This window comes from Bufo bufo, chromosome 1, assembly GCF_905171765.1.
Source record: "Bufo bufo chromosome 1, aBufBuf1.1, whole genome shotgun sequence".
Lineage (NCBI taxonomy): Eukaryota > Metazoa > Chordata > Amphibia > Anura > Bufonidae > Bufo > Bufo bufo.
The window spans coordinates 652,362,619-652,384,982 of record NC_053389.1 but is presented as its reverse complement, the minus strand read 5'-3'; the positions used below and the strand labels follow the sequence as shown (position 1 = coordinate 652,384,982).

The 22,364-nt window shown below is 46.7% G+C and overlaps 1 protein-coding gene across 1 annotated transcript; it reads right to left on the bottom strand.

Moving 5' to 3' along the window:
* Nucleotides 1-482: 482 nt before the first annotated feature.
* Nucleotides 483-20,692, bottom strand: ARPP19 (cAMP regulated phosphoprotein 19). The gene is made up of 3 exons (XM_040413943.1): nt 20,554-20,692; nt 9,242-9,364; nt 483-2,217 (listed from the first exon to the last, which is right to left on the bottom strand). The coding sequence occupies exons 1-3, from the start codon at nt 20,611-20,613 to the stop codon at nt 2,047-2,049; spliced, it is 354 nt and encodes a 117-aa protein (XP_040269877.1). The 5' UTR covers nt 20,614-20,692; the 3' UTR covers nt 483-2,046.
* Between the last annotated feature and the right edge of the window lie 1,672 nt (nt 20,693-22,364).

Here is a 22,364-nt window from a genome sequence, read left to right as displayed (position 1 = left end):
GGGACTACCTCTTGAAGCTCATCAAGAGAATGCCAAGAGTGTGCAAAGCAGTAATCAAAGCAAAAGGTGGCTACTTTGAAGAACCTAGAATATGACATATTTTCAGTTGTTTCACACTTGTTTGTTATGTATATAATTCCACATGTGTTAATTCATAGTTTTGATGCCTTCATAGTCATGAAAATACACGCTGGATCTGGCAACTGATCGGGAATTTTGGACAGAGAATACTGCAGCATGTTGCGGTATTTCCTCCATCCAAAATGCCGTTCAGTGACTGAACTGAAGACATCCTGAACGAATTGCTCTCCATTCAGAATGCACAGGGATAAAACTGATCAGTTCTTTTCCAGTATTGAGCCCCTAGGACGGAACTCTATGCCGGAAAAGAAAAACGCTAGTGTGAAAGTACCCTAACACACAAAGAAAATGAAATCCTAAAAAAAAACATGAAACAGAACACAAAGACAGGAGGCAAGGAGTACAGTTGCAATCTTTATTAACAATATTCATAAATGTTCAGTATATCCAGCATTATTGGAGGCTTTATGCAACATTAAACTACTTGTAAATGTCGATACCAGTTAACAACTGCAGGACATCAAGAAGCACAGTAATATTATATACCTCAAGGGTTTAGCAGAGTAACAAAATGTAGAGTTATTTCATAAATTACGGTTTTATTCATTTTTTTTTTATTATGTGTGTCCCAAAAGTATATTCACATAGACTATATGCTGATCACAACCCTGATACAAACCTTACATGAGGCAATGTATGTCACTAGGACACATGCCTATTTTGGGATGGATAACATTAGTCTCCTCATCTCCTAAGAAGCTGTAGATCAGCAATACCTACAGTAATGATGGTCGTCTCTCGTTGGCCTAGCACGCACCTTTTTACTGCCACAGATGGATGCATGTGGATCTCAGCGACATGCAGGTCCGTGGTAACGGACGGGGGTCACCGCATGCAGTTCTGGCATGTCTACAAGTGTAGGTTGATACAAGGAGAGGGTAACCACTGCACCTCCAGTCAGGTGAACATACAGCAGCAAGGCAGGAGTCTTCCAGCTTGCCTTGCACGAATTTCACAGAAGGTTTGTTTGCCTCAATAAAACAAAATCATGCATAAATTCACGCAGAAGTCATGAATTTAGGATGATTGCGATAAGCCTGGTAACAGAAAACCACTGCTGGGAATTTAAAAGGGAGCTAAAATGCGCTACAGATTTACACGTTAATATTGTAAACTGTAAAAATTAGTACACGTTTGCAAAAAGGTTGTGCAAAACTATTGTATTTACAAAATGGCACAGAAGTGAATTCAACAGTCTATGCACATGCGCACTTCATCCACGTCTTCAACAGAAGGATCTACCAGGAAAAAACGCCAGCTTCAACTAGGGCTCCCTTTCATAGTGTACTAGGTTCCCAAAGGGTTACAGCAGTGTGGGCAAATATTGCCCAAGTCAAATCCTATCGTTAAAGCTGAGAAAGGTTTAAGGCCATTCAAGTTAAAAGGGCAGAGTGAGAAAAACCCTCGAGAACCCAATCTGATTTGACAGCTTTGCTTTACTCCCTTCTCAAAACATAAATGTGTGGTCTTAACCTTAAAAATGAACCAAAAAGGGAAAGGAAAAAAAATAAAAGCTAAGAAAATCTTAAATACAAAACTTAATACAGTATGAAGACTAGAAGATAGAAAGAAAAAAAAAAAAAAGCAGACCATAAAAATGGTAAAACGCTAGTGTCCATTGTTCACACCTGTCCTACCACCAGGAAAAAGCCTTTATGTACATTGTCTTGATTTCAAGTAAGTGACTTTACATTGCTATACCAAAACAGATCGGTTTATCAGTGCATCGGTTTGAGACGACTAATCTGCGACTACAGAACTTCACACTCAAGACAGCAGCTTGCACTACTATGGCCCGCTAAACTGCCAGACTGACTATTAGTGTTCGGGGAGGAGCACAGAAAAAAGGTTTAGAAAGGAAGAGAGATGGAAATGAGGCGGTGTTCATGCAGGCGGGCCGGCTCCTCAACCAGCCAGCTTGCTGGCCACAAGGGAAGGTTTCCTCTGGGGAAGGTCTTGCGGAGTAGGAATATGATCTCCCGTGACTTCTGTCTTGTCCGGAGCAGCAGCCGGAAGTTGCTTGTTCTTGATTTTTGCTTTAGCCATGTTGTAGTCCCCAGAGTCAAAATACTTTTGCTAGGGAAAAAAATAAAAAATAAAAGGGTCAGTTAACCCTTTTGCTGCCAGGACCACATTATTCACAAGCATAAGGCTACTTTCACACTAGGGTTTTTACTGGATCCGGCAGGGTTCAGCAAAAACGCTTCCGTTATTGATAATACAACCATCTGTTCTGAACGGATCCGGTTGTATTATCTGTAACATAGCAAGGACAGATCCGTCATGAACTCCATTGAAAACCAATGGGGGACAGATCCGTTTTCTATTGCATCAGAGAAAACTGATCCATCCCCACTGACTTGCATTAGGGGTAATACCGGATTCATCTTGCTCCGCATCCCAGGACGGAAAGCAAACTACAACATGTTGCGGTTTGCTCTCCAGTATGGGAATGCAACTAAACGGAACTGAATGCATTTTGGAGCATTCCGTTCTGTTTTGTCTCCATTGACAATGAATGGGGACAATACGGAAGCGTTTTTTTCCGGTATTGAGCCCATATGACGGATCTCAATACCGGAAAACTAAAACGCTAGTGTAAAAGTAGCCTAAAAAACAAAAAAAAAAACACACATTTATCATCCAGCACGTATGCAATTTTGAAATTAGATGCGCAAAACATCTCAGAAATGAATGTTAAAGAGGACCTTTCACTACTCTACAAACTAAAAACTAACTATATCAGTGGGCAGAGCGGCGCCCAGGGGCCCCCTGCACTTACTAGTATGTCTGGGCGCCGCTCCGTTCGCCCGGTATAGGCTCCGGTGTCTGCGCTCACTGGAGTGATTTCTTGTATGAGGCGTGTCCCTTGCTGCAGCGCTGGCCAATCACAGCGCACAGCTCATAGCCTGGCTATGAGCTCTGCGCTGCGATTGGCCAGCGCTGCAGCAAGGGACACGCCTCATACAAGAAATCAGTCAGAGGGAGCGCAGACACCGGAGCCTATACCGGGCGAACGGAGCGGCGCCCAGACATACTAGTAAGTGCAGGGGGCCCCTGGGCGCCGCTCTGCCCACTGATATAGTTAGTTTTTAGTTTGTAGAGTAGTGAAAGGTCCTCTTTAACATCGCATACATGTCACTTATATCCACAGTTACATAAACACTAATGATAGAGGAAAAATTAAGAAAATATTAGCAAGGACAATAAATGTGAAGAAAAAGTATATATACACTTTTTTTTTTTTCTTTTGTCCTTGATCACATTAATTAATTTTCTAATAAAAGTAAAGTTTTCATTTACCAGTGGGATAAATGGGATTAATCTCGTAATTTATGCATCCCTGGTTACATTGGTGGGTGGCTCGGAGTGTAGAATACTTATCTCCACATACACATGGGTCTAGAGGTATTTGGACAGACAATTTGTACACCACCACAATAGATATGAATGGATCAAAGCCATCAGCTTTAAAAAGGCATTTACCTGAATTCATATACCGTACTGATTGACATTCTCAGGATAGGTCATCAATATACGATTGGAGGAGGTCCAACTCGTGGCACCCCGCCAATCTGCTGTTTGAAGAGGCCGTGTTGCTCCTCTTAGGCTACTTTCACACTTGCGTTCAGAGCGGATCCGTCTGCTGTCTGCACAGACGGATCCGCTCCTATAATGCAGACGTTTGGATCCGTTCAGAACGGATCCGTCTGCATTATAGCTTAGAAAAAATTCTAAGTGTGAAAGTAGTTCAGACGGATCCGTCCAGACTTTACATTGAAAGTCAAGGGGGGACGGATCAGTTTGAAAATTGAGCCATATAGTGTCAACTTCAAACGGATCCGTCCCCATTGACTTACATTGTAAGTCTGGACGGATCCGTTTGCCTCCGCACGGCCAGGCGGACACCCGAACGCTGAGCGGAGGCTGAACGCTGCCAGACTGATGCATTCTGAGCGGATCCGCATCCACTCAGAATGCATTAGGGCAGTACAGATGCGTTCGGGGCCGCTTGTGAGCCCCTTCAAATGGAGCTCACAAGCGGAGCCGCGAACGCTAGTGTGAAAGTATCCTAAGGCCGGTGACCTCACCTTCATCAGTCACAAGGCCTAGATCAGCTCAGTCCCATTCAGGCAAATGGGCTCCAGCTGAAACTCCAAGCATAGCCGCTCTACAATGTACAACACTCTGTGAGGAGGCTGCGGAGCTCACCAGAGAGTTGCAGCCTCTTTATACAGTTACAGTGGGGGAGTTGGGTGGGTCATCAGCTATCGACGCCCAAAGAGCGGTGTACAACAGTGTCTGACTAGGCTAGATCCAGTTCTCTGTCAGAACAGCCTGCCAAATCAGTTAAATGGAGGTGTGAACCTACTCTTACAGTATAAAAAAAAGTACTTCTGAGCCTGTGAAAATTACATATATATCTACATCTATCTCTCTATATCTACATCTATCTCTCTACATCTACATCTATCTCTCTACATCTACATCTATCTCTCTACATCTACATCTATCTCTCTACATCTACATCTATCTCTCTACATCTACATCTATCTCTCTACATCTACATCTATCTCTCTACATCTACATCTATCTCTCTACATCTACATCTATCTCTCTACATCTACATCTATCTCTCTACATCTACATCTATCTCTCTACATCTACATCTACCTCTCTACATCTACATCTATCTCTCTACATCTACATCTATCTCTCTACATCTACATCTATCTCTCTACATCTACATCTATCTCTCTACATCTACATCTACCTCTCTACATCTACATCTACCTCTCTACATCTACATCTATCTCTCTACATCTACATCTATCTCTCTACATCTACATCTATCTCTCTACATCTACATCTATCTCTCTACATCTACATCTATCTCTCTACATCTACATCTATCTCTCTACATCTACATCTATCTCTCTACATCTACATCTATCTCTCTACATCTACATCTATCTCTCTACATCTCTATATATCTATCTATCTATAGTACAGACCAAAAGTTTGGACACACCTTCTCATTCAAAGAGTTTTCTTTTATTTTCATGACTATGAAGGCATCAAAACTATGAATTAAGGCTACTTTCACACTTGCGTTGTTCTTTTCCGGCATAGAGTTCCGTCACAGGGGCTCTATACCGGAAAAGAACTGATCAGGTATGTCCCCATGCATTCTGAATGGAGAGTAATCCGTTCAGTTTGCATCAGTATGTCTTCAGTTCAGTCGTTTTGACTGATCAGGCAAAAGAGAAAACCGTAGCATGCTACGGTTTTATCTCCGGCTAAAAAAACTGAAGACTTGCCTGAATGCCGGATCAGGCATTTTTTCCCATAGGAATGTATTAGTGCCGGATCCGGCATTCAGAATACCGGAATGCCGGATCCGTCCTTCCGGTATGCGCATGCGCAGACTGAAAAAAAGGTGAAAAAATAAATGCCGGATCCGTTTTTGCCGGATGACACCGGAAAGACGGATCCGGCATTTCAATGCATTTTTTCGACTGATCAGGCATTTTTAAGACTGATCAGGATCCTGATCAGTCTTACTAATGCCATCAGTTAGCATACATTTTGCCTGATCCGGCAGGCAGTTCCGGCGACGGAACTGCTTGCCGGATCTCTCTGCCGCAAGTGTGAAAGTAGCCTAACACATGTGGAATTATATACATAACAAACAAGTGTGAAACAACTGAAAATATGTCATATTCTAGGTTCTTCAAAGTAGCCACCTTTTGCTTTGATTACTGCTTTGCACACTCTTGGCATTCTCTTGATGAGCTTCAAGAGGTAGTCCCCTGAAATGGTTTTCACTTCACAGGTGTGCCCTGTCAGGTTTAATAAGTGGGATTTCTTGCCTTATAAATGGGGTTAGGACCATCAGTTGCGTTGAGGAGAAGTCAGGTGGATACACAGCTGATAGTCCTACTGAATAGACTGTTAGAATTTGTATTATGGCAAGAAAAAAAGCAGCTAAGTAAAGAAAAACGAGTGGCCATAATTACTTTAAGAAATGAAGGTCAGTCAGTCAGCCGAAAAATTGGGAAAACGTTGAAAGTAAGGGCTATTTGACCATGAAGGAGAGTGATGGGGTGCTGCGCCAGATGACCTGGCCTCCACAGTCACTGGACCTGAACCCAATCGAGATGGTTTGGGGTGAGCTGGACCGCAGAGTGAAGGCAAAAGGACCAACAAGTGCTAAGCATCTCTGGGAACTCCTTCAAGACTGTTGGAAGACCATTTCAGGGGACTACCTCTTGAAGCTCATCAAGAGAATGCCAAGAGTGTGCAAAGCAGTAATCAAAGCAAAAGGTGGCTATTTTGAAGAACCTAGAATATGACATTTTCAGTTGTTTCACACTTGTTTGTTATGTATATAATTCCACATGTGTTAATTCATAGTTTTGATGTCTTCATAGTCATGAAAATAAAGAAAACTCTTTGAATGAGAAGGTGTGTCCAAACTTTTGGTCTGTACTGTATATGATGAAAGTCTACATTTTAACCAGATCTTGGCTGAGGTGCTGAACAGGGGTGAAAATATGAAAACCATCTCTGTCCAAATGCTTCAGAACAATCTTGGGAATAGGGGAAGCTGTGCAGGGGAGAGATGACAACAGGCTGTGCTCTCTCTTTATGACAACTGCAGCTTCCTCCACAGTACAATTTTTTAATGCTGCTCCCCAAAGTCAAATGAGCCCTGTGCCTGCACTAACAATACTGACCCTGGAAACATTTGGGCTTGAAGACGACACCTAGCCCTTATAATCTAGCTGCAGTAAGCATGTAAAATCATGACTTGTTATAGGTTCTTGCCATTGAAAGGGTTCAAAAGGTTGTCCAAGTCACAAAAGAACTCTGGCAACCCCTGTACATGTGAAAATACAAAAAGGGGTGAGACTTACCCCTCTCCTCCCTTCCTGCACTGTGCTCCAGTCCTCCCTGCTGCCATTTGTTTTCCTATCTGAAGCTGTGACGTTTTGTGCACACAGGTCACCGCTGCAGCCAATTACTGGCCTCAGCATTAATGTTCCATGTACTGCTGAGGCCAGTGATTGGTTGTACAGATGATCACTGCTGCAGCCAGGAAGATGACGTCAGCTGCTGGGAGGACCATAGCACATTGCTTGAAGTGATGGGGAGAAAAGTAATTCTTTGTGCGGTTCTGGGGTGTGGATTTCACCTTTTCAATGCAAGGAAGAAACCTGCGGCAAAACCGCAATCTGCACAGGTAGCCTAAAGTAAAAAAATATACAGCACCAGCAAGAAGGTCATCGAGTGGTCCCTCAAGATACAATATTAATCAGCTCAAGGACAGCCATTGTATGATGAAACCACTGTAAGGCTACTTTCACACATCAGCAGAAATGCTTCCGTCATGATAATACAACCGTCTGCACCAGTTCTGAACGGATCCGGTTGCATTCTCTTTAAAATAGCCAAGGCATATCCGTCATGAACTCCATTGAGGGGACGGATCCATCTTCTATTGTGCCCGAAAACGGATCCGCCGTGCTCCGCACCACATCATGGACAGAAAATGCTGCTTGCAGCGTTATTCTGTCCGCGATGGGGACGCAACCAAATGGAACGGAATGCATTCTGGTGCACTATTTTGTTCAGTTCAGTTTTGTCCCCATTGACAATGAAAGGGGGCAAAACGGAAGCGTTTTCCCCCATTATTGATATCTTACAAAGGATCTCAATAGCGGAAAGGGAAATCGCAGATGTGACAGTAGCCTAAGGCCTATTGCACACGACCGTATGGCTTTTTCAGTGTTTTGCGGTCCGTTTTTCACAGATCCGTTGTTCCGTTTTTTGTTTCTGTTGTGTTTCCGTTTCTGTTCCGTTTTTCCGTATGGCATATACAGTATACAGTAATTACATAGATAAAATTGGGCTGGGCATAACATTTTAAATAGATGGTTTAGCAAAAAACGGAACGGAAACGGAAGACATACGGATGCATTTCTGTATGCGTTCCGTTTTTTTGCGGAGGCAATAATAGGACATGTTCTATGTTAAAACGGAACGGAAAAACGGAAATACGGAAACAGAATGCATACGGAGTACATTCTGTTTTTTTTGCAGAACCATTGAAATGAATGGTTCCGTATACGGAACGCAAAAAACGGCCGTGTGCAGGCGGCCTAACTCGAGGCTGTAACTGGTAATTGGTTCCAAAGCCCAAAAATGACACTTTTGGGGCTCATGCACACTAACATATTTTCTTTCCGCTTCCGTTCTTTTTGCGGACCGCAAAAACAACGAAAGTTACTCTGTGTGCATTCCGTTTCTGTATTTCTGTTCCGCAAAAAAGTAGTGCATGTCCTATTATTGTCTGCAAATCACGGTCCGAGGCCCCATTGAAGTCAATGTGTCCGTATTTTGCGGATCTATACTGTAGAAATGCTGTGCCCAGCCCATATTGCTCGTGTGTTTGGTGATTAATAAGTTACTGTTTCCGATCCGCAAAACGATCAAGTACAGAAGCCATACGGATATGTTTTGTACAATAACGGAACGGAAGAGGACTTAAATCGGAGGAAAAAAACCTGAAGGGATCAGTGAAAAATGGACCGCAAAACAACAATGGTCGTGTGCATGAGCCCTTATACTGCAAGAAGAATAAGTCATCAGTTAAAAAAAAAAATCTCAGAAAAACCCCCTTAAACTAAGCAGCAAACTATAAACAGATGAAGCGTAATGTAAGTCCTTACATATGGCAGTCAGAAAGCGCTTCTGGAAGCTGTACATTGCTTTCTATTTAGAGGACAGGGTTCTGTACAGCACACACAGGACACCAGAAAAATAAAATGGAGGCGCCCTGACTTGGTGTCCAAAGGAGCAGCTCACCCTGGCACAGGTAAAGGGCAGGACAGAACGTATAGTACCGCACTGGCCATGTTGATGGGTTGGATCTTCCAGACAAATCACATGAAGCACAGATCAGCAATGTCTGAGGCATTGTTTGTTCAGTCTGGTTTCAAGTCACGACGGCCCAGGAAAAACTATTGTATGTTGAAAACCTTGTATCCCGAAGTCCCTGTAACTTGAGGGATCACTGTATATTAATACATCTTACCCCTTTCTGTAGCCGTTTTCTCAAGAAGTCTGAGCCTCCTGGTTTAGGACCCAGATGAGGATACCTTGCTTTTAATTTGGCCTCTTCTGCCTTTTCTGGGCTGATCACCTTATCCTCCATCTCCTTGGAAAGAAAAGTAAACCGAGTCAAATACATTTCCAACACCAGGTGCGCAGTTTAAAGAGAACTTCTCCTCTACATTTATTTTTACTAATAAAGCTTTCCTCAGGATCAGCGGTCTCTGTAGCTCTGTGTGCCCCTCTGAGAACAGGCTTATCATCTTTGTTATATAGCATTAGAACCCAACCGCTCCTGGATACTAAATTGCCTTTTAAGTTCCCACTTCAGTTATTTCCATCAGTTATTGTGAGCCAAAACCAGGCGCGGGTCAAATACACAGAAAAGGTACAAATCAAATCATCACACCTTATGGCCTCATGCACACGACCATTGATTTGGTCCGCATCCGAGCCGCCGTTTTTGCGGCTTAGATGCGGACAGCACTCCGTGTGCTGTTCGCATCCGTTGCTCCGTTCCATGGTTCGCAAAGAAAATATAACCTGTCCTATTCTTGTCCGTTTTGCGGACAAGAATAGGCAGTTATATCAATGGCTGTCCATCCATCCGTGTTTTGCAAATCCACAATTTGCGGACCGCAAAACACATAACGGTCGTGAGCATGAGGACTATCTCTGAGTCGGCTCACAACTGATGGAAATAACTGATCAAACAACTGACGTGTGAACTCTGTATAAAGGGCCCTTTACACTGGCTGAGAATTGAAAAAAATCATGGCTAATGAGCGTTCATAGTAACACTGGTTAGAAATGATCTGGCGGTGTAAATGCACCCCGATTACCCGATGTATGAGCGTTTCACTTGCTCATTGAGTAATCAGCAGTGCATTTACACTGCCAGATCAGTGCGGTGATCTTTTCAATTTTCGGCCGTATAAAGGGCCCTTTATACCGAGTTCACACTTCAGTTATTTGATCAGTTATTTCTGTCCTCATGGCTGGTAATTAGATCTTTAGTGCAGCACAAAAATCCTCATTTCCTGGTGGCAGATCTCCTGCCGGAAAACAACGAGGAAGATATAACAGGTCCTATTCTTGTCCATTTTGCAGTCAAGAATAGGCATAGTCACAATGGTCCGCTAAAAAACAAAAGAAAAACATTAAAATATCGAATATCTACATTTTGCGGATCGCGAAATACATACGGTCATGTGAATCACCCTTACTCTATCTTCAACCACCTTCTGCTTTCATGTGGCCAAAACAGGTGTACTATGTACCATGTTTGGTGGTTGTGCCCAGTTGCTCCCACCTTATTAATTTGAGAGGGTGACAAGCGACACTTGCCCAAAAGCCAGATATATGCTTTACATCAGCCACGTGTACCTACAGATACAATGAACTGGTGAGGACAGTAGTGACATCACACCTATTGAGAGTGGGGATCTTGCCTTACCTTTCATTGTAAGGGTCCATTCACACGTCTGCAATTTCATTCTGCATTTTGCGGAACGGAATTGTGGACCCATTCATTTCTATGGGGCAGTACGATGTGCTGCCTGGATACGGAATTGCGGACCCGCACTTCCAGGTCCGCAATTCCATTCCTGAAAAAAATAGAACATGTCCTATTCTTGTCAGCAATTGCGGACAAAAATAGGCATATTCTATAGTGCCGGCAAAATGCGGAACGCACATTGCCGCTGTCTGTTTTGCGGACGTGTGAATGGACCCTAAGGCTACATTCACATTTGCAGCACAGCTCTCCGGCAGGCTGTTCCAGCATAGAATGCCAGGAATTGGCTGGTCAAAAACCAATGACCGCAGCAGGGTTTGCGGCCAGAGCTCAGCCGCTCCTCATTACAGTTAATGGTGCCAGCAGGCATTATGGCAGCATCCAACAATGCCGGATCAAGGGTGCTCCAGCTGGCATTGCCCTGCCGGATCTCTGAACGCCAATGTGCAAACTGCAGGATAACAATATTTTATTTATTTCTCTTTTACTATAGTAGCTTGAAAAATGTAAAAAAAAAAAAAAAAAAAGAAGATTTAACGAAAATGCGATTCCATAAACAGTTGGAATATATTAGGGGTGCACCGAAATGAAAATTCTGGTCCGAAACCGAAAATTCTGGATGCCCTTGACCGAAAACCGAAACTGCCTTTTTGCCCAAATACTTTTTTTTTAATGATTTTATTAATAATTCTTTTTCATGAATTTAATAAATCATATTATATATGGAGAGGGGGATCTGTGGGTGGCGCTGTTATGGAGAGGGGGATCTGTGGGTGGCGCTGTTATGGAGAGGGGGATCTGTGGGTGGCGCTGTTATGGAGAGGGGGATCTGTGGGTGGCGCTGTTATGGAGAGGGGGATCTGTGGGTGGCGCTGTTATGGAGAGGGGGATCTGTGGGTGGCGCTGTTATGGAGAGGGGGATCTGTGGGTGGCGCTGTTATGGAGAGGGGGATCTGTGGGTGGCGCTGTTATGGAGAGGGGGATCTGTGGGTGGCGCTGTTATGGAGAGGGGGATCTGTGGGTGGCGCTGTTATGGAGAGGGGGATCTGTGGGTGGCGCTGTTATGGAGAGGGGGATCTGTGGGTGGCGCTGTTATGGAGAGGGGGATCTGTGGGTGGCGCTGTTATGGAGAGGGGGATCTGTGGGTGGCGCTGTTATGGAGAGGGGGATCTGTGGGTGGCGCTGTTATGGAGAGGGGGATCTGTGGGTGGCGCTGTTATGGAGAGGGGGATCTGTGGGTGGCGCTGTTATGGAGAGGGGGATCTGTGGGTGGCGCTGTTATGGAGAGGGGGATCTGTGGGTGGCGCTGTTATGGAGAGGGGGATCTGTGGGTGGCGCTGTTATGGAGAGGGGGATCTGTGGGTGGCGCTGTTATGGAGAGGGGGATCTGTGGGTGGCGCTGTTATGGAGAGGGGGATCTGTGGGTGGCGCTGTTATGGAGAGGGGGATCTGTGGGTGGCGCTGTTATGGAGAGGGGGATCTGTGGGTGGCGCTGTTATGGAGAGGGGGATCTGTGGGTGGCGCTGTTATGGAGAGGGGGATCTGTGGGTGGCGCTGTTATGGAGAGGGGGATCTGTGGGTGGCGCTGTTATGGAGAGGGGGATCTGTGGGTGGCGCTGTTATGGAGAGGGGGATCTGTGGGTGGCGCTGTTATGGAGAGGGGGATCTGTGGGTGGCGCTGTTATGGAGAGGGGGATCTGTGGGTGGCGCTGTTATGGAGAGGGGGATCTGTGGGTGGCGCTGTTATGGAGAGGGGGATCTGTGGGTGGCGCTGTTATGGAGAGGGGGATCTGTGGGTGGCGCTGTTATGGAGAGGGGGATCTGTGGGTGGCGCTGTTATGGAGAGGGGGATCTGTGGGTGGCGCTGTTATGGAGAGGGGGATCTGTGGGTGGCGCTGTTATGGAGAGGGGGATCTGTGGGTGGCGCTGTTATGGAGAGGGGGATCTGTGGGTGGCGCTGTTATGGAGAGGGGGATCTGTGGGTGGCGCTGTTATGGAGAGGGGGATCTGTGGGTGGCGCTGTTATGGAGAGGGGGATCTGTGGGTGGCGCTGTTATGGAGAGGGGGATCTGTGGGTGGCGCTGTTATGGAGAGGGGGATCTGTGGGTGGCGCTGTTATGGAGAGGGGGATCTGTGGGTGGCGCTGTTCTGGAGGGGGGGATATGTGCACTGTTATGGGCATAACAGTGCACAGATGCCCCCTCCCCATAGCAGTGCCATAGACCGATCCCCCTACCCATAACAGCCCCGGCCCTGCTGCTCACAGCATCACTCACTGCATCTTTATTTTACCTTACAATCATGACGCTCCAGTAACTAACAACTCTGCAGGCAGAGCGGAGGGCGGCGTAACGTCACTTACTCACGTGACGCACCTGCTCCGCCCACTTTATGAATGAAGGAGGCGGAGCAGGCGCGTCACGTGAGTAAGTGACGTTACGCCGCCCTCCGCTCTGCCTGCAGAGTTGTTACTGGAGCGTAACAATATCGGCCGAAATGGATTAGGTACATTTTCAGCCGATATTTTCGGCTGCCGGAATTTCGGTGCACCCCTAGAATATATATATGTCTATATATGTCTACAAAAAGGACAAGAATAGGACAGGTTCTATAATTTGATGACATCCATGTGTTGTCAGTTTTTTGGCAGACCCATAGAAATGAATGGGTCCATGTGTGCTTCGCAAAAAAATGTGGATCGGACATGAGCCAAACATACGGCCGTGTGCATGAGGCCTAAAGGGGCTGTCTCACTTCCACAAATGCCATTTATCATGAAGACAAAATTTGGCACTTACTGTTACGCATTGTTATTAGCCATATTGCCTCCTTTGCTGGCTGGATTCATTTTTCCATCACATTATACACTGCTTGTTCCCAGGGGTTACGACCACCCTGCAATCCAGCCACGGTGGCCGTGCTTGTACACTACAGGAAAAAGCGCTGGCCTCTCTGGTACCTGGGACTGAGCTGCACATAGGATGGTGCCTTTACCTACAGTGTGCAAACATGACCACTGCTGCTGGATTGCATGGCTCCAGATGCCTCGGACAACCTACCAGGACCCTAATATATATATATATATATATATATACACACACATACACACACACACATACACATACACACACAAACTTCATCTTTTAATTTGGGAGAATAAATATACTGTTTGCTGCAGTGGACGTAGTCGTTAAGTACTGTGCCATTTAAAACTGGATGCGGTCTGGAAATGACTGCCGCCACCCAGTCTGTCATTCTGGTTTGTACAGTAGCTGACTGTAAAATCTATGCCGTTCTATACAGCAACTACAGCTGGATGTTGTAAAGAGGGCAGTAAGAAGGGACTAAGGCCTCTTTCACACTTGCGTTGTCCGGATCCGGCGTGTACTCCACTTGCCGGAATTACACTCCGGATCCGGAAAAACGCAAGTGTACTGAAAGCATTTGAAGACGGAACCGTCTTCAAATTGCGTTCAGTGTTACTATGGCACCCAGGACGCTATTAAAGTCCTGGTTGCCATAGTAGTAGTGGGGAGCGGTATACTTACAGTCCGTGCGGCTCCCCGGGCGCTCCAGAATGACGTCAGAGCGCCCCATGCGCATGGATGACGTGATCCATGTGATCACATGATCCATGCGCTTGGGGCGCCCTGACGTCACTCTGGAGCGCCCGGGGAGCCGCACGGACGGTAAGTACACTGCTCCCCGCTCCCCACTACACTTTACCATGGCTGCCAGGACTTTAGCGTCCCGGCAGCCATGGTAACCACTCTGAAAAAGCTAAATGTCGGATGCGGCAATGCGCCGAAACGACGTTTAGCTTAAGGCCGGATCCGGATCAATGCCTTTCAATGGGCATTAATTCCGGATCCGGCCTTGCGGCAAGTGTTCCGGATTTTTGGCCGGAGCAAAAAGCGCAGCATGCTGCGGTATTTTCTCCGGCCAAAAAACGTTCTGTTCCGGAACTGAAGACATCCTGATGCATCCTGAACGGATTTCTCTCCATTCAGAATGCATTAGGATAATCCTGATCAGGATTCTTCCGGCATAGAGCCCCGACGACGGAACTCTATGCCGGAAGACAACAACGCAGGTGTGAAAGAGCCCTAAAGGGGAAATTTAGTTCTGGCATGTTAAAGAGGACCTGTCACTGCTCCTGACCTGCCTGTTTTAATAGCATCATGTAATAACAATTCTGGAAAATCTATTCTTATGGCTCTATGTTGTGCCATTCCTCTATTATTGCTACTAGAAGTTATGAATGAATTGCTAGCAGTCTGCAGTAGGGATCGACCGATATTGATTTTTTAGGGCCGATACCGATAATTTGTGAACTTTCAGGCCGATAGACGATAATTTATACCGATATTCTGGGAATTTTCATTTTTGAGAAAAAAAAAATTCCTACACAAATCTGCTGAAAATTAATATGTTTATTATTAATGTGTATTTTTTTGTTTATTGTTAATGTGTATTTTTTTTTTATAAATCTTTTTCATTTATACTTAATATTTTTGTGTTTTTTTTTTTACTAACTTTTAACCCCCTTAGGGACTAGAACCTTTGTCCTATTCACCCTGATAGATCTCTATCAGGGTGAATAAGACCTCACACTGTCCCTGCTGCTCTGTGCATAGTGCACACAGCAGCATGGAGCTTATCATGGCAGCCAGGGCTTCAATAGCGTCCTGGCTGCCATGGTAACCGATCGGAGCCCCAGGCTTACACAGCTGGGGCTCCGATCGGAGGAGCAGGGGAGAGGAGATCCTGTGGCCACTGCCACCAATGAGTAATACTGGGTGGGGGGGGGCGCACTGCGCCACCAATGTTTTTACTATTGGCCGGGATTTGGATGGGGGTGGGGGGCGCACTGCGCCACCAATGATTAATACTGGGGGACTTGGGGGGGCGCACTGCGCCACCAATGAAGATAAGTCTCTCGATCATTCATATACAGGAGGCGGGAGCTGGCTGCAGAATCACATAGCCGGCTCCCGACCTCTATCAGCGGTAGCTGCGATCCGCGGCACCTGAGGAGTTAACTACCGCGGACCGCAGCTATTGCTCATAGAGGTCGGGAGCCGGCTATGTGATTCGGCAGCCAGCTCCCGCCTCCTCTATATGAATGAATGAGAGGCTTATCTTCATTGGTGGCGCAGCGGCCACAGCCCCTCCCCTCCTCTTATGTTCTATCCCCTCATTGGCGGCAGCAGCAGCACAGGGGGAGGAGACACTGCTTCCTTCTCCCCTGTGCTGCGGAGGGAACACAGAGAGCGCTGAGAGCAGCGCGTTCTGTGTTCCCCAATATGTTATCGGTATATCGGCAAAATAGATGCCGATACCGATAACTTTCAAAATCCTCAATATCGGCTGATAATATCGGCCGATAATATCGGCCAAACCGATAATCGGTCGATCCCTAGTCTGCAGTAAGGTTACACTGAGTATCGAACTTTCGATACCCAATCAATATTTTTAGACCCGGATCAATCCGATACCGGGATTTTCTATTTTCCTATACTAAGCTGTGCTACTGCTAGTATCTGTTAGAGAACATGGCACACGCTGCTCTCCCCCTTCCTGCTACTGCCACCAATGAGGCTAGTACTGAGGAGGGGAGGGACTGTGACCACTGAGCCACCAATGAGAGTATAGTACTGAGGAGGAGGGGAGGGACTGTGACCACTGCGCCACTAATGAGAGTATAGTACTGAGGAGGAGGGGAGGGACTGTGACCACTGCACCACCAATGAATATAATGAAACTATTAATACAAATGTAGGCTGTGGGTGCCGGCGGTGTGATACGGCCTCAATGACAGGGCGCGGTAATCTGCCAAACCGTGTCAATAAACCTCTCATTGTCAGACTGCACAGTTACACCCCCCCCCCCCCCCCCCAACTGGTTACCACCCCTCTGTACCCTTACTGCTAGCAATTCATTCATAACTTCTAGCAGAAATAATAAAAGAATAGTACAACAGAGACATAAGAATAGATTTTCCAGAATTATGACATGGGGAATGCATGAAGCTATTAAAACAGACATCAGGAGAGATGACAGGTCCTCTTTAAACATTGTTACTTTCTGAAAACGAAGCATAGTGTAGGTGGTCATCAGTCTGCTACATTCATTATCACGTACACACGTTTCCTGGAGTGATGACTGAAGTCTACGTCCACTACAAGCAGGCAAAGGTTACAGTGTAGGCGCACAGACTGCCGGAGGAGGTGCTTAAAGGGGTACTCCCATCTCAGACAATGGGGGCATATCGCTAGGATATGCCCCCATTGTCTAATAGGCGCGGGTCCCACCGCTGGGACCAGCACCTACAACGAGAACGGAGCGGCAAGAGCTATGGCACTGCTCCCATAGAAGTGAATGGGAGCGCACTGCACACGCGCGGCCCCTGCTCCCATTCATTTCTATGGGGCAGACGGAAATAGCTGAGCCAGCGCTTGGCTATTTTCGGCGGCCCCATAGAAATGAATGGGGGGCGGCTGCGCATGTGCAGTGCGCCCTCCGTTCATTTCCCCGCTCCGTTCTCATTGTAGGTGCGGGTCCCAGGGGTGGGACCTGCACCTATCAGATAATGGGGGCATAGCGGTATGCCCCCATTGTCTGAGATGGGACACACCCTTTAATTTATGACAAGGCACATGCCCATCCTCTGGTGCCACAGGGAACATCAAGACCAAAGTCTTCTCTGAAAATCTTAGCGTATGTAATTTGAAGTGGAATCTGCAATACATCAGCATCGCATTTTAACTCTGCATTGTAGCATTTCTTTGTTATTCCGCCTAGAAATATATTAATAAATTGACAACTAGGCACCATCATTCTCCTTGTCAAACGGGTGTGTCCCTGGAAAAGACCACAATGAATATTTCGCACCATGTCAGGGCACAGCCACATAGCACGGCAGTGGTATGGTTGTTGTGCATTGAGAACAGCCCGGCCATGGATGCAGCGGCGGTATTCTATTCTCTTACTAGAAACTGACTGTTTATTCAGCATTCACTGTTAATGGCCGCAGGGCCATGTGGGTTCCTGAATGGCCATTAAGGGCTCATGTACCTGAGCGTGTGTCCTGTGCCCATATTGTGGGCTGCAAACAGCGGGTCCGCAATTTATGGACACTGGCTATGTGCACTTCATACCATAGATGCAAAACCATTGCCTTGAACGGGTCCGGAATCCGCAACGCCAAAAAAAATTGAATAAGCCCACATTTTTTTGCAGGGCGGTCCCTCTCTTGCCCATCATGGACCCATTTAAGTCAATAGGTCTGCGTGCACATGGATGGTGCCCATGCATTGTGGCCCGCAGCACAGGGCGCACGAGCTCTTACATTGAACTCACACTATCGGTTTTTAATAGGGTTGTCCAGGCTTTGTAGGAAATCTGGCCTCATGTTCTGCAGAAAAAATAAGTTTAATTAGTACTGACTCCTCCGTCACACTGGCCGCACACTCTACAGTGGGGCCCCTACTCGCCCCTTCCTGCTTCGCTTTATAACAGTAAATGCAGTTGAACAGGAAGAGAAGAAGAGGGTGAGCACTAACAGAAGAAACTATTGATTTCTTAAAGGGGTATTCCCATCTCAGACAATGGGGGTATATCGCTAGGATATGCCCCCATTGTCTGATAGGTGCAGGACCCGCACCTACAACAAGAACAGAGCGGGGAGAGCTGTGGCTGGAGGACCCTGTATTTCCCAGGGTCCGTCCACCACCAAGCGCTACTCCCATTCATCTCTATGGAGCAGACGGAAATAGCTGAGCCAGCACTCGGCTATTTTCAGCAGCCCCATAGAAATGAATGGAGGGCGGCTGCGCATGCGCAGTGCACCCTCCGTTCATTTCCCCACTCCGTTCTCATTGTAGGTGCAGGTCTGAGCGGTGGGACCCACACCTATCAGACAATGGGGGCATATCCTAGCGATATACCCCCATTGTCTGAGATGGGAAAAACCCTTTAAGCTTGGAGAACCCCTTTAATTAAATACCGACAAGACTTCCATTGCTACATGTTTCATCACGCCCATGACTCCCGAACCTCTTGTCAAGGGAATGTCAACTACTGGAGAAACAGAGCACACAATGCGTAAGGGCACAAGGTAATGTTCATGTCATGGGGGGATACAAGGATTTAAAACAGACATGTCAAAAGAACTGACCGGACCTCTATAAAGAGGTTGTTGAGGCCCTTAAAACGGGCATAATGCTCAGCTTACTAATTCTCCACACCTCCCATGGTACCACTTCCCAGGTCCCTGTTCTCCAGCAATGACGTTTCAACATTGACATGTGACTGCTGCAGCCAACGAGTGGCCTCAGTGGTCATGTGCCATATTACTGGCATCAGCGCTCACTCATGGGATACTGTCATCAGAACATCACTGCTGAAGTCACTTGCAAACTTACACCAGTGGCTGTGCAGGAGTGATTGGGGATTGGAGAATTTTTACATTTTCTGCGGTTTTTAATTTGTTTTCTTAATGTTCAGATAAACGCCATCAATTCATGTAAATTCTGCAAATCCAACAGCCCAAAAAAGCAACACTATCCCCATAGGACAGGCATAAGGACCATAAAAAACCAAGACCAACCACATTTTATTTTTCCCATGACAGGTTTGTAGACCTTGTGATGCTTGACCATCCATATAGTACACGGGCAGGGGCATATACACTTTGCTATGCAGCAGCCCAAACTCCTAGGCTGCACCTCATGCCATGGCTCATAATTACTATAGGGATGATCTTCAGGAGGCGTCACAGATCCGTACGTTTCTGATCACACGGCGGATCTTTCTTCCACACTATAGTCCGTAATTAGGACACTGGCTGCTGACAGTAAACAATAGCTAGCACAGCAAATACAAGGCCACTTGTCCTCACAGGCTGGGCCCCCTCCATGTCCTCACAGGCTGGGCCCCCTCCATGATCTCACAGGCTGGGCCCCCTCCATGATCTCACAGGCTGGGCCCCCTCCATGATCTCACAGGCTGGGCCCCCTCCATGATCTCACAGGCTGGGCCCCCTCCATGATCTCACAGGCTGGGCCCCCTCCATGATCTCACAGGCTGGGCCCCCTCCATGATCTCACAGGCTGGGCCCCCTCCATGATCTCACAGGCTGGGCCCCCTCCATGATCTCACAGGCTGGGCCCCCTCCATGATCTCACAGGCTGGGCCCCCTCCATGATCTCACAGGCTGGGCCCCCTCCATGATCTCACAGGCTGGGCCCCCTCCATGATCTCACAGGCTGGGCCCCCTCCATGATCTCACAGGCTGGGCCCCCTCCATGATCTCACAGGCTGGGCCCCCTCCATGATCTCACAGGCTGGGCCCCCTCCATGATCTCACAGGCTGGGCCCCCTCCATGATCTCACAGGCTGGGCCCCCTCCATGATCTCACAGGCTGGGCCCCCTCCATGATCTCACAGGCTGGGCCCCCTCCATGATCTCACAGGCTGGGCCCCCTCCATGATCTGTCCTCCCGCACTAGGGTGAGGCCGCATGGCTCCTGGGTGCTGCAGGGTAACGTGTATCCTCCGATGAGGAGGGGCTGCAGCCAGGAAGTCGCAGCCACTAGGCCCCGGCCAGCCATGGAGGATGCACGGGGCGGCCATGCCCGGTTACAGGGAGCTGAGATGATGAGGTGGAGGCAGGGGGAACCAGTTGCCATAAGTCTACAGCCCGGCACTCTATATGACTCATCCTGCCGCAGGCTTCTCACTGAGCCTCCCCGGCCGCCGTCTCCCGCCACACGTACCTTTTGTTCGTCTGAGGAGTTTTCCTCATGTGCTTTGGTCTCCTGGTTATCCGCGGACATGTCGGTGGAGAAGATACGGCGGCCTCAGAGCACCGTCTGACACTGAGCTGCCTCCAGACTCCTCCTACTCAAAGATGGCCGCTACGCTGAATACGTCACTCGCGTGTAAGTGACGTCAGGACAGACAGGGAATCCTCTACAAGCGTGCTGCGTCATGCCGCCCCGCAGCAAAGCATTATGGGGGATGTAGTTTTTGTTTCTTCCCCTACGCTGAGAGGATGAGCTGTGTGGCAGCATTGTACTTCTCAGACGTGAAGACAGTACAGTCATCCCAGCAGCTGTTCATGTACAGATAACAACCCATTACACTTTTGCTGCTATTCCAAGCTTCTCCTTAAATAATTTTTTTCATATTATGGAATATGCAATCATTTCTTGATAAAACTTCTTGATAAATCAGTTTAAAGGGATTGTCCGTAATTTTAATAAATCAAGCGGGAAATCCTATAAAATAAAGAAATAGGAGGACATTTACTAAATGAAAGACACAATAGCATATGGCATATTAAAGTCTCAGATTTTGTTGCAGGCCATTTTTACTTTAAAATCTGCAACTTTTACCCGTCCATGCTTTTTTCCTGAAGTAGCGATAAAAGGTGATGCAGGCCCGCTCATTTATCATTTTCCACCCCCATTTTTTGTGTGGAAAAATACGCTAACATGGGGACTGGTGTAGAGTGAAGTCTGTCACTGGAGGAAGCTTATGTATAGGCCTGCGCCCCTACATAACTTTGGCGCTTCCTCCAGCAGCGCAGAGGGCATGGCTATACATGGCATATTTTGCCTACCTTTCAACCTATTTAAACCATAGTATTACAACATTAATAAAACACTGACTAAAGAGTGGAGGTAAAAAATGGCCAAGGCCTGTTTATTAAAACATTACTGAACCATTTATGAGTCTAGTCATAAACTCAGACTCCATTAACCATAAATATATCTATCAGAGTCCATCCCATAACGGGATGACTATCCCTGTCCTGTAAATAAACATGCATGAGGATCATAGTAACTTTATCTGGCATTGATCACTGAGCGAGGCTGGATAAAGTTAGCTCCAGTGGTTATAGGATACATGTGTTTGTGAGCTGGCTATGTTCTTGTCTTCCTATGTCATCACTTCCTGTATGTCATCACTTCCTGTATGTCATCACTTCCTGTGTCCTTGTCTTGGGCCAGCCCCTTTTTACACCTTTGTTAGTAAATAAAACTGAGCAGACTGAGCAGACTGAGCAGGGCGGGGCAGATGCTCAGCAGAACTTAACATGAGAACACCTTTGGCTGACTGCGGTTGAGATTTTTACCTCTCCTTACACAAAGACATTGGAGAGCGGATTTTGAATATTAATATTTCTACAACAGATAATATTTCTATTTCAGATGGCGAGCCAGGTAGGACACGATCTTCAAACTTCCTAACCTCTCAAATGTCAATGATTTTTCTAACCTAGTAGAGAATTTTGCCTGAAATGTTAGTTTTGTCGAATAGTTATCTTGTCTTTTTGTAACCTTTCTATGTACAGTTTGATTTTGTTTTGATAAGTTTTGTGCGGGATATCAGTGGAGTGTTCAGTTATGGTATAGCGCAGTGACCAGTCTGATACAGGAATCATTGTGTGAGCATTAGTGGCAGTTTAGTGGTGAAATCGTCCTATAGTCAGGGCCGTCTTTGCCGCAATAAGACATTATAGGCGGTCTTATTACTACTGGGGGCTCTATAGAAGGGTCTTATAGATCCGCCTTATTTCTAC

Bases quoted from the DNA above. Each gene is read 5' to 3' on its own strand.
- ARPP19 (XM_040413943.1), bottom strand. From the start codon at position 20,613: ATGTCCGCGGATAACCAGGAGACCAAAGCACATGAGGAAAACTCCTCA. The intron at 9,365-20,553 runs GTACGTGTGGCG...TTTCTTTCCAAG, and splicing joins ACTCCTCAGACGAACAAAAG to GAGATGGAGGATAAGGTGAT. The intron at 2,218-9,241 runs GTAAGATGTATT...TTTTTTCCCTAG, and splicing joins GAAAACGGCTACAGAAAGGG to CAAAAGTATTTTGACTCTGG.